Below are 12,971 nucleotides of genomic sequence, written 5' to 3'. Positions count from 1 at the left end.
GCCACTATATGGTGCCAACAAAACACTACTCAACCAACAAAAATCCGGCTTTAAAATTGTGAGAGATATAAAATCAATTGATTATGAGCAGAAAATCGATCAAGAAAATGACAGATACGAACACTTGCTCTGCCCAAGATGATGACCAATCTCAGATAATGGTAGTATTGCAACAAAACTTATAAATTATCGGATTGATATCAAACTAGTGAATATAAAGATTCCCAACAGAGAAGCTCTCTTGAAATCAATATCTGATCTTGTATTTAGTGATATGCATTTTTACTGAATGCCGTTGATACTGATGTAGTACTAACACTATACGTCCGCGAATAAGCAGGTATCCGGCTAAATATCAAGCAAATTAATTTAGATTAATACTACATATAAATAAAAGTATATATTACCCAAGGATGTAGGTGATAGGCAGAGTCTGGGGAAGTCAGCTCTCCAAAGGTTTTTCTAATAATCCCAAAACCTTTTTCCCGAGATCTCCCTCTCTTTCTTTGTTTTTTCTTCTCCTTTTTGTGTTCCTCTCCTTTTTGGTATGTGGTTAATTAACCAAAACTTATCAGATGAGCACTCCTTCCTAGTTTGGAACTTTCCAATCATTGTTGGGTAGGCGTGTACATTTATAAGGAATATGACATCATAACACTACCCAGAATGCACTTTTGCTACTGGTGTAGTGTTACCTGCTCATACCTAGGTGGCACTGTTGTATAGGTTATAAGCATCATACCATTAAGGGTTAACTCATACATGCCTGACATCTTCAATACTACACACCTCTGACATCTGGAGGCCTTGTCTCAGAGCTGAGGGACAAACTTTGATACATGAATATATACTTTGAGGAACATCTATACAATTATCACACTGTGGAATTCATGCTCAGATAAGAAATACAATGAAGCCTCTTACTTCTGCAGGCGTTCTGTATCTTCTAACTGTCTAAATGTATAATAGATTGTTACAATAACACTAGCTCTTTGAACGACGCAGTAATCTTCCCATGGACTTACTTTGGCCTAGATTAAAAATCTATACAAAATAGTAACTATAAACCAACATTGCTATTAACCGCCTCCGGACCGCCTAACGCAGATGTGCGGTCCGGAGGCGGCAGCGCTGCGTACAACGACGCATATACGCGTCATCTCGCGAGACGCGAGATGACGCACTATGCGGTCCGCGCATGCGCAGTTCGCGCCGGCATTTCGTCAGGGACCATTTCGTCATCAGCTTGCCAGCCAATGATCGTGGCTGGCAAGCTGATGATTTTCAAAAAAGCCAATCACAGAGCCATATATCAGATCATATTTGTAAATATGATCTGTTATATGGCTGCCTGCTCCTCTGCTGGTTCTTTTCGTCGGTTGGATCCAGCAGAGAAGCAGGCTTCACAGTGAGTACACCAAACAGCACACTTTAGCCCCAGATCACCCCCCTGAACCCCAATTAACCCTTTGATCACCCCTTTGTCAATCACTAGTGAAAGGAAAAAAGTGATCAGTGTAAACTGTCACTTTTTTTTTTCACTGGTATTGACCGTTAGGTTTTAGGTATAGTTTAGGCCCCTTGGTTAGGTAGTTAGCGATCAGATAGCGCCCAGCCCACCGCACCGCAGTCCGTTATTCGCTGATTAGCGTATCGCTAATCAGCATTTGTACTTTTATAGTATCTGGAAGTGATCAAAACTGATCACGGTCAGATCTATAATAGTACTAGTGTCACTTTAGTTCACCCTCCACCCAAAACGCAGTGTTTGCCCGATCAGGCCTGATCGGTCGCCCACACGTGCGTTCGCCCACACCCGCCCCACCGCAGTGACAGAAAAAAAATTTTTTTGGATCACTGCACAATCACTTTACACGCACTGCGGCGATAAAAAAATCAGTTTTGATATTTTTTATCAACCGCAGCGGCCTCCGGTACTTCGCTAGCCTCCCCTTTGTAAGACAGGCTTGCTTTTTTTTTCTTGGGTAGTCTCAGGGAATACCCCTAAATTTAGTTGCCCACATGTCTAACAGGGGGTATTCTTCTGAAGAGGCCTACAGGCTTCTGACCCAGTCGGATGAGGAGTGGGAACCCTCATCTGATGAATCCAGCGGGTCAGAATACGAACCTGTAGAAAGCAGTGGCTCTCTGACCCAAAGTTCGGACGAGGAGGCTGAGGTCCCTGATACCACCAGGCGTACCCGGCCCCGTGTCGCTAGACCACAGGTTGCGCAGGATCCGCTTCAAGAGCAGCAGAGTGGGGCTGGTGCTGTCGGATTACGTGGTGAGGCATACACCAGCAGCCCAGCCCTCCCTGGACCTAGTACCAGCACTGCCGTACAACCTGGTGAAGTAGCGAGCACCAGAAGGGCAGTTGAAGCTGGTACGGTGGCACGTGCAGTAGTGACCCCGTCGCAGCCACCGCAAAGACGTGCCCGTAGAGCCCCAAGAATCCCAGAGGTGCTGGCAAACCCTGATTGGCAGTCCCCAACTTCAGCCGCACCTGTAGTTTTCCCTTTCACTGCCCAGTCTGGAGTTCGGGTTGAGACAGCTCAGATCGGTTCGGCCCTGGGATTTTTTGAGCTGTTCTTGACTGCTGGGCTTTTAGACATAGTTGTGGCCGAAACAAACAGATATGCCACACAATTTATCACCGCTAACCCGGGAAGCTTTTATGCCCAGCCTTTCCGGTGGAAACCAGTCCAAGTTTCCGAAATTAAAACTTTTCTGGGCCTCCTCCTCCTCAACATGGGCCTGACAAAAAAGCATGAATTGCGGTCATATTGGTCCACGAACCCGATTCATCACATGCCCATGTTCTCTGCTGCTATGTCCAGGGCACGTTTTGAGGCCATCCTGCGTTTCCTGCACTTTAGTGACAACACCGCCTCCCGTCCCAGGGGCCACCCTGCTTTTGACCGGCTCCACAAAATTCGGCCCCTCATAGACCATTTCAACCAGAAATTTGCAGATATTTATACCCCAGAGCAAAACATCTGCGTAGACGAGTCCCTGATACATTTTACCGGGCGCCTTGGCTTCAAACAATACATCCCAAGCAAGCGCGCCCGGTATGGGGTCAAATTGTATAAGCTCTGTGAAAGGGCCACAGGCTATACCCACAAATTTCGGATCTATGAGGGAAAAGATCAGACCCTGGAGCTGGTCGGTTGCCCTGACTACCTGGGGAGCAGTGGGAAGACAGTTTGGGACTTGGTGTCACCCTTATTCGGCAAGGGGTACCATCTTTATGTGGACAATTTTTACACAAGTGTGGCCCTCTTTAGGCATTTGTTTCTAGAACGGATTGGCGCCTGTGGTACCGCGCAAACTAGTCGCGCGGGCTTCCCCCAACGGCTCGTTACCACCCGTCTTGCAAGGGGGCAGAGGGCCGCACTGTGTAACGAAGAACTGCTCGCGGTGAAATGGAGAGACAAGCGTGACGTTTACATGCTCTCCTCCATTCACGCAGACACGACAATACAAATTGAGCGAGCAACCCGTGTCATTGAAAAGCCCCTCTCAGTCCACGACTATAACCTCCACATGGGAGGGGTGGACTTCAATGACCAGATGTTGTCTCCGTATTTAGTTTCCCGCAGACCCAGACGCTGGTATAAGAAGGTGTCTGTATATTTAATTCAATTGGCTCTGTACAATAGTTTTGTTCTCTACAGTAAGGCTGGGAGAACTGGATCCTTCCTCAAATTTCAGGAAGAGATCATCGAGAACCTCCTGTACCCAGGAGGTTCCGTGGCCCCATCCACCAGTGTAGTTAGCCGTCTACACGAGCGACATTTCCCCAATGTCGTTCCTGGTACCTCAACCCAACCGTCACCCCGAAAAAGATGTCGTGTCTGTAGCAGGAGTGGAATAAGGCGTGACACCCGCTATTTCTGTCCTGACTGTCCTGACCACCCTGCCCTATGCTTTGGAGAGTGTTTCCGGAAGTACCACTCACAGGTACACTATTAGCATAGGGATCATCTCACCAGGATAGGCACACAGGGCTATTAGGGCCCATTCACTCACTGCTGCTGCAAACGTCTCCTTTCACATGGGACAAAGTGCATAACGCACTTCGCCACATCTTTGGGCGATTTGCGCTTTGCACATTGACCCATGGGGAAGGAGAGGTTTGTTCTATAAAGGTAAAAAAACAAAAAAACAAAAAAAAACACCAGTAAGCAAAAAGGGTAATGTTCAGTTAAAAAGTTAAAGTTACATGTTCTGTTGCAAAGTTAATAAAATTATTGCGTTGCGGCCTGGTTTTTTCATTATTTATTTTTTTGTCTTTTTACCTTCCAGGTGGACCAACCGATCGACCAGCTGCAGCACCGATGTGCATTCTGACAGAAGCATTGCGCTGCTGTCAGATTACACGCAAGTCGGTGTATGCGGCGCTGCAAGACGGGATTTTCTCCTCTGCAGTAACAGATATGTTTGCCGAGGCATACGAGCTGAGGAGGAGGCGGCGTTCCTATGCTTTGGCAAACACTTTGTATATATATATAAAAAAAATATATAAAAAATCCCGGCAATGATTTATTCATCCACATCGATTGATGTGAATGGAGAAATCTGGTTTGCCAGGGCATACGAGCTAAGTGGGTATGGATGTAGGGCGGAGCTCCTATGTCCTGGCAGACGCCTTTCCCCTCCATTTTTTTTTTTGGGCAGAGATTTTTTCATCCACATTGATCGATGCGAATGAAGAAATCTGTGCCGTTCATTTTTTTCTTTCAGCCCAGAGGCTGAACGGAAAAAAAAATCTCATTACCTGTATGCTCAATATAAGGAGAATAGCAGAAACGCCTAATGCTGGCCATACATGTAATGATTGCGGAGACCCTCAAATGCCAGGGCAGTACAAACACCCCACAACTGACCCCATTTTGGAAAGAAGACACCCCAAGGTATTTGTTGAGGGGCATATTGAGTCCATGAAAGATTTAAATTTTTGTCCTAAGTTAGCGGAAAGTGAGACTTTGTGAGAAAAAAAAAAAAAAAACAATTTCCGCTAACTTATGCGAAAAAAAAAAAATTCTATGAACTTGCCAGGCCCCTCATTGGATACCTTGGGGTGTCTTCTTTCCAAAGTGGGGTCACATGTGGGGTATTTATACTGCCCTGGCTTTTTAGGGGCCCTAAAGCGTGAGAAGAAGCCTGGGATCCAAATGTCTAAAACTGCCCTCCTAAAAGGAATTTGGGCACCTTTGCGCATCTAGGCTGCAAAAAAGTGTGACACATCTGGTATCGCCGTACTCAGGAGAAGTTGGGGAATGTGTTTTGGGGTGTCATTTTACATATACCCATGCTGGGTGAGAAAAATATCTTGGTCAAATGCCAACTTTGTATGAAAAAATGGGAAAAGTTGTCTTTTGCCAAGATATTTCTCTCACCCAGCATGGGTATATGTAAAATGACACCCCAAAACACATTCCCCAACTTCTCCTGAGTACGGCGATACCAGATGTGTCACACTTTTTTGCTGCCAAGGTGGGCAAAGGGGCACATATTCCAAAGTGCACCTTTCAGATTTTGCAGGCCATTTTTTACACATTTTGATTGCAAGGTACTTCTCACACATTTGGGCCCCTAAATTGCTAGGGCAGTATAACTACACCACAAGTGACCCCATTTTGGAAAGAAGACACCCCAAGGTATTCCGTGAGGGGCATGGCGAGTTCCTAGAATTAATTTTTTTTTGTCACAAGTTAGCGGAAAATGATGATTTTTTTTTTTTTCTCTTTTTTCCTTACAAAGTCTCATATTCCACTAACTTGCGACAAAAAAAAAAAAATTCTAGGAACTCGCCATGCCCCTCACGGAATACCTTGGGGTGTCTTCTTTCCAAAATGGGGTCACTTGTGGCGTAGTTATACTGCCCTGGCAATTTAGGGGCCCAAATGTGTGAGAAGTACTTTGCAATCAAAATGTGTAAAAAATGGCCTGCAAAATCCGAAAGGTGCACTTTGGAATATGTGCCCCTTTGCCCACCTTGGCAGCAAAAAAGTGTGACACATCTGGTATCGCCGTACTCAGGAGAAGTTGGGGAATGTGTTTTGGGGTGTCATTTTACATATACCCATGCTGGGTGAGAGAAATATCTTGGCAAAAGACAACTTTTCTCATTTTTTTATACAAAGTTGGCATTTGACCAAGATATTTTTCTCACCCAGCATGGGTATATGTAAAATGACACCCCAAAACACATTCCCCAACTTCTCCTGAGTACGGCGATACCAGATGTGTCACACTTTTTTGCAGCCTAGATGCGCAAAGGTGCCCAAATTCCTTTTAGGAGGGCAGTTTTAGACATTTGGATCCCAGGCTTCTTCTCACGCTTTAGGGCCCCTAAAAAGCCAGGGCAGTATAAATACCCCACATGTGACCCCACTTTGGAAAGAAGACACCCCAAGGTATCCAATGAGGGGCACTTTTTTGCTGCCAAGGTGGGCAAAGGGGCACATATTCCAAAGTGCACCTTTCGGATTTCACCGATCATTTTTTACACATTTTGATTGCAAAGTTCTTCTCACACATTTGGGCCCCTAAATTGCCAGGGCAGTATAACTACCCCACAAGTGACCCCATTTTGGAAAGAAAACACCCCAAGGTATTCTGTGAGGGGCATGGTGAGTTCCTAGAATTTTTTATTTTTTGTCGCAAGTTAGTGGAATATGAGACTTTGTAAGAAAAAAATAAAAATAAAAAATCATCATCATTTTCCGCTAACTTGTGACAAAAAATAAAAAGTTCTATGAACTCACTATGCCCATCAGCGAATACCTTAGGGTGTCTACTTTCCGAAATGGGGTCATTTGTGGGGGTTTTCTACTGTCTGGGCATTGTAGAACCTCAGGAATCATCACAGGTGCTCAGAAAGTCAGAGCTGTTTCAAAAAGCGGAAATTCACATTTTTGTACCATAGTTTGTAAATGCTATAACTTTTACCCAAACCATTTTTTATTTGCCCAAACATTTTTTTTTTATCAAAGACATGTAGATCAATAAATTTGGCGAAAAATTTATATATGGATGTCGTTTTTTTTGCAAAATTTTACAGCTGAAAGTGAAAAATGTCATTTTTTTGCAAAAAAATCGTTACATTTTGATTAATAACAAAAAAAGTAAAAATGTCAGCAGCAATGAAATACCACCAAATGAAAGCTCCATTAGTGAGAAGAAAAGGAGGTAAAATTCATTTGGGTGGTAAGTTGCATGACCGAGCGATAAACGGTGAAAGGAGTGTTAGTGCCGAAGTGTAAAAAGTGCTCTGGTCATGAAGGGGGTTTCAGCTAGCGGGGCTGAAGTGGTTAAAGGCAATGAATATCCATTATAATTAGAATAAGTAGATATAAATGTTTACACTCATGAAAAGGCACAACACTACTGCTATCTATTTCAGAAAAGCTCAGAAATTTGTCTACAAAACTGAACTTACTTGAGTATCTATGAAGCTAGACGTTGCTTTGCAAATGCATTCTGGTTGGAATAAATTCTGATTTTATCTTAAAGGGATTGCCTGACACTCAAACCAAACATAATTATCACCAGGAATGAGTGCAAAATACTGAAAAAATAGTACTCATCTCTTTAAAGAGGCTCCATTCCAACACTGAGGTTCCCATTCCTACTGCTTCTGGTCCCTGGTGGGCTAGAAGTTTGATATCACTGCTGCAGCCATTTAATGGCCCTATTGGTGACATTTTCCCCAGGCAGACTACAGAGGCTCAGTGGTCACGTCCCAGTCTGGGAAAGGTCACTGCTGTGGCCAATGACTTCAGCAGTGCATTTGACCATGAGTGGAATGTCATACTTTTGGTTTGCCAGGGACCAGAAGCTTCGGCGATGAAACCCTCAGTGGTGGAATGGAGCTCCACCCATTTCCAGTGGTAACAAATTTTGGTTTGGTGGTCAAACAGTTCCTTTAAGAAGTAATAAGTGGTAATAGAATTTTTATTATGTCACAGGAAAGAACATTGACCGCTTGTATTCTAAAGTGGAAATCTGGAAGGAATCTGTGACAGTCTCACAAAAACGCTATGTGATGTGTTCTGAAGAAAATGATGAATATGATTTTTGCGGTACTTTAAAAGGAGGTAAATGTGGGGAAATTGCTGCAATATCTACACGGTACACATGTATACATGTAGATATTCTCCATCCTGTTATGGGGGACCAAGGGTCAGTCACGTGATGATCGTTGCCACGTGTTCAGGTGAATGACATCGATGGAGGAAAATGACAGAGGTCAGCGCATAGTTCAAAACTCTGCCAGGATCCCAAAGAGGGAGTGTCCTGGACCCATTATTTATACACAGTTCAAAGGGTGTAACCTCTCAAAGTAAAACATGATCGGTTTACAAATGTTTCAATAATGCCTTCTGATTGGTACATATATAGTACTTCTAATTGGTTAGAACTGAATCCATCTATTGATTAGTTAATATTCTGTGGGCTTTTTAATATTCCACTATCGGGTTAATAGCTAAGACTGTGTTTTTAGCAAGGAATGCATATTTGGTAGTGATGAGTGAGCACCAAAGTATTCGGGTGTTCAGTCCGAACACATTGCTATATTCGTGTGCTCGGCTGAGCACCCGAGTATAATGGAAGTCAATGGGAGACAACCCGGCAACCCCTGCTTGGAAGAGAAGAAGGTGCCACTAATACTGTATCCTCTTCTTCTTATCGCAAGGACACTGCTGGAAATGCAATGCTATTAGCGACTTCAGGCCACCCTTCACATGTAGTACACAATGTTCCCAAGGGAGAATTGATCAGAGCAAGACGTAACTGCTCGCAGGGCTGGTCTTAGGTGTTTAGGTGCCCTGTGCGAGCTAATCTTGTGGCGCCCCTCCCCCCCCCCCCCCCCCCCCCCCCACACATACACAAAGAGGAAAACAATCTTTGTAACAAATAGTTTTTCACACAATCTCGGGCCGGGCTGCTGTAAGAGACCGACTGCGAGCTGTGTCCAGTGGCCGATCCATTTCATAATAAGGATTTGGAGGGGCAGAGGGATAGCAGAGCAGGGAGCGGCTAGTGCTGCTACTAGGGAACTCATACCATGGGGGAATAATAAAGCCCACCATAATGCCCCCCAGTAGAAATAATTCTCCTTATAATGTGATAGTGCAAAAAAATACTCCCTTGTAATGCCCCCAGTTGAGCTAATGTCCCCATAGTGCCCCCATAATGTGCCAGGATAAAATACCCCTATACAGTGCCCTCATAGTGCTCCTCTCCCCCCTTCCTTCTAGTGCCCCCATAATGTACCAGTATAAAATGCCCCAGTAGATGCCCTCAGTGTCCTCCTTAACTTGCAAGTATAAAATACCCCTTCTTTGTGCCCCCCGTAGATGACCCCATAGTACTCCTCTCCCCCCTTCCCCATAGTGCCCACCATAATGTGTCCCAAAAAAAATCTACTGTACAGAGCCCCCATATAAAATACCCCTTCTTTGTGGCCTCAATAGATGTCCCTATAGTGCCCCCAATAATGTGCCAGTAACAAGAGCAACCCCCCAATCATGTGCCAGTAATAACGGCCCCCCATCATGTGCCAGTAATAAGAGCTCCCCCATTATGTGCCAGTAATAAGAACCCCCCCAATGTGCCAGTAATAACAGCCCCCCCGAAGTGCCTGTAATAACAGCAATCCCAATGTGCCAGTGATATCAGCCCCCCACCATGTGCCAGTAATAACAGCCCCCCCATAATGTGCCAGTAATAACAGCCCCCTATAATGTGCCAGTAATGACAGCCCCCATAATGTGCCAGCAATAACAGCCCCCCATCAAGTGCCAGTAATAACAGCCCCCCCCAATGTGCCAGTAATAACAGCCCCCCATCATGTGCCAGTAATAACAGCCCCCATCATGTGCCAGTAATAACAGCCCCCCCAATGTGCCAGTAATAACAGACCACCCAATGTGCCAGTAATAACTGCCCCCCCAATGTGCCAGTAATAACAGCCCCCCAATGTGCCAGTAAAAGTATTGCATATATTAAAAAAAAAAAAAAAAAACACTTATACTTACCTCAGTGTCAGCAATGCAATGCAGGCCTCTTCTGGCCTGTGTCCCGCTCTGTACGGCTCAATCTCATCTCCCTGTGCCCCCCCCCCCTACCGCGCCTCTGGATCCGGCAGTGGCTGTGTTGGCCGCCGGGCGCCCCTGTTGCCATTGCGCCCTGTGCGGCCGCACAGCTCGCACACCCCAAAGGCCGGCCCTGACTGCTCAGGTGATCAGGCCTTTATTAAGGAAACAACAGTCTTGTCTTACAGACTGTCCTTGCGAAAGTATCCACCGTGGACTATTAACCAAATCTAGAGCCAACCTTGTTTTCTCTGACAAGTCTCCATCTGCTGCCGGTAAAGGGAGACACTTTGACAGGCAAAGGCAAGAGTCTGTGTCTTTTGTTACCAGCTACAGTCCTAAGTACCTGGATATATGCAGGATTGTCAGGAAACACTTGGCGGTTCTGACTTTTGATGAACAGTGTACCAATATCGCTCAGTCAGGTGTTAAATGTATTGCTCGACGGGCACCCACTTTGGCGCAAAAAATCAGCCCTAGTCTATACTCAGAAAAAATTGCAATTCATCCACCTGGCTGAGATATAAGGGGACTTACAAATGTGGACATTATATCTGCACGTGCTGCAATTATATTCAGACTGGCTCTTTTATTTATTTTCTTTTTCTATGCAACGCTCATTGACCTAAAACAATATGTCAATTGCAATACCAGTCATGTAGTTTATTGTATTATGTGTTCAATTTGCCACTTACAATATGTGGGCTGCACTGCCAACAGCCTAAAAGTCAGGATTCGCAGACACCTCTCAGATATATCCCTCACTGAGGTCAGGAATGCATCAGCAGTTAGCCTTCATTATGCTGTAATTCACCAGGGCAACACCACGGGTTTCCAGGTACAAGCCCTGGAAAGGGTTAATCCCCCTATCAGGGGAGGTGACTACAGACGTAAGTTACTAAAAAGAGAGGTCTTCTGGATCTTCTCCATGGGTACCCTTGGGTTTAAATCGAAAGCAAGATTTAATTTTTCATTATTGATTCCTTGTTCTCATGATTATTATGATATTGACATATGTATTTTATTGTCATTTATGTCTTTCTTTTCATGATGTGGATACTATTAGTGAATGTAAGTTGGGCGTATGCCATGTTAATTGCATCCACCTGGTAATTAGTGGCCCTGCCTGCCTACTTAAACCAGAGTGCAAGTGCTCACCTTTGTCATGAGGAAGGGTCAATTGATCCGAAACGCGTAGACGTGAACATACCGTTGTTTTTACTGCAACACTATAAATAAAGCGGTCACTGAATAGAAGCTGGAGGTCTGTATCCTATTTTTCCCAGAAGAGGGTGTCTTGTTCATAAAAAAAGGTTAAAAATTGATGGAAACCCCATGGAAATAACATTAAGAGGATAGCTGGATGCATCTTAGACTCCTATTATATACAACATACAATAGACAACCATACAAAGGCTATATACCATTTGCATAAACAAAGGCATATGGGAAAGACATGCAAGAATCTGCTTTGTTTTTCAGCTGTCATAAGACTATGAAAACAAATAGATGGTACTATTGAGTTATGAACAGCGCCCTCTATTGGTTTCACAGTCTTCTGACAAGAATATTAGACTGATTCTTATGACAAGCTTATTAGAGTAGCCTTTTGCATGGAAAATTCACGATTAGAATATTCGCGATCTACACTAGGATGATATCTGACACTGGGAAAGCTGGGTAATAACTCGTGATCTACACTGAGTTATTACCCAGCTTTTCCAATGTCAGATATTATCACTGACTTACTACATAATTATTACATAATATTTGCTATATTGGTATATATTAGTTTTTTAGAATATTTGTAATATTCTATTGCGATATCAATTGCGAATATTCTAATCGCGAATTTTCCATACAAAAGGATACACTAATAAGCTTGTCATAAGAATCAGTCTAATATTCTTGTCAGAAGACTATGAGACCAATAGAGGGTGCTATTTAGTTATGAACAGCGCCCTCTATTGGTTTCATAGTCTTCTGACAAGAATATTTGTCTTGTCATAAGACTGTGAAACCAATAGAGGGCGCTATTCATAACTCAATAGCGCCATCTATTGGTTTTCATAGTCTTATAACAGCTGAAAAACAAAGCAGATTCTGCTCATTTGCATGTCTTTCCCATATGCCCATGTTTATGCAAATGAGTTTTTACATGACAAATCTGTATAGAAAGGTAATTGAATATTATGTTAGGACAATCAGAAAACTTTTTGTCGCCCTAATGATATTGATCTAGGTGTGCAGGTCCACCCAAGCCATCCAAAAGATGCAAAATAACTTTGAGGTTTACTGGTTCTCAGTCAGATAAGAGCTGGTTTGGAATATCTCATAGTGCACAAGGCTGCTATTGTAACGTATGCTGGCTGTTATCTGTCTCATGAATGGCTTGTACATACCTGGCTTTTGGCATATAGCCTTTGTATGGTTGTCTATTGTACAGTGGATATGAAAAGTCTACACACCCCTGTTAAAATGTCAGGTTTCTGTGATGTAAAGAAAAGAGACACAGAAAAACTATTTCAGAACTTTTTCCACCTTTAATGTGACCTATAAACCGTACAACTCAATTGAAAAACAAACAGAAATCTTTTAGGTAGAGGGAAGAAAAAATATAAAAATAAAATAATATGGTTGCATAAGGGTGCACACCCTTAAACTAATACTTTGTAGAAGCACCTTTTGATTTTATTACAGCATTTAGTCTTTTTGGGTAGGAGTCTATCAGCATGGCACATTTTGACTTGGCAAGATTTGCCCACTCTTCTTTGCAAAAACACCCCAAATCTGTCAGATTGCGAGGACATCTCCTGTGCACAGCCCTCTTCAGATCACCCCACAGATTTTCAATCGTATTCAGGT

General features: G+C 43.7%; 1 protein-coding gene across 1 annotated transcript in view; it reads left to right on the top strand.

Annotated features, from left to right (window-relative positions):
• Positions 1–12,971, top strand: part of LY96 (lymphocyte antigen 96) — a 196,189-nt gene that overhangs the window by 14,832 nt on the left and 168,386 nt on the right. The window contains exon 3 of the mRNA XM_044294908.1: positions 7,977–8,105. Coding sequence (XP_044150843.1) covers positions 7,977–8,105 — 129 coding nt within the window. The remainder of the gene's footprint in view (positions 1–7,976; positions 8,106–12,971) is intronic.

This window comes from Bufo gargarizans, chromosome 5, assembly GCF_014858855.1.
Source record: "Bufo gargarizans isolate SCDJY-AF-19 chromosome 5, ASM1485885v1, whole genome shotgun sequence".
Lineage (NCBI taxonomy): Eukaryota > Metazoa > Chordata > Amphibia > Anura > Bufonidae > Bufo > Bufo gargarizans.
Note: the sequence above shows the minus strand (reverse complement) of the source record. Positions and strands in the feature narration are given on the sequence as shown.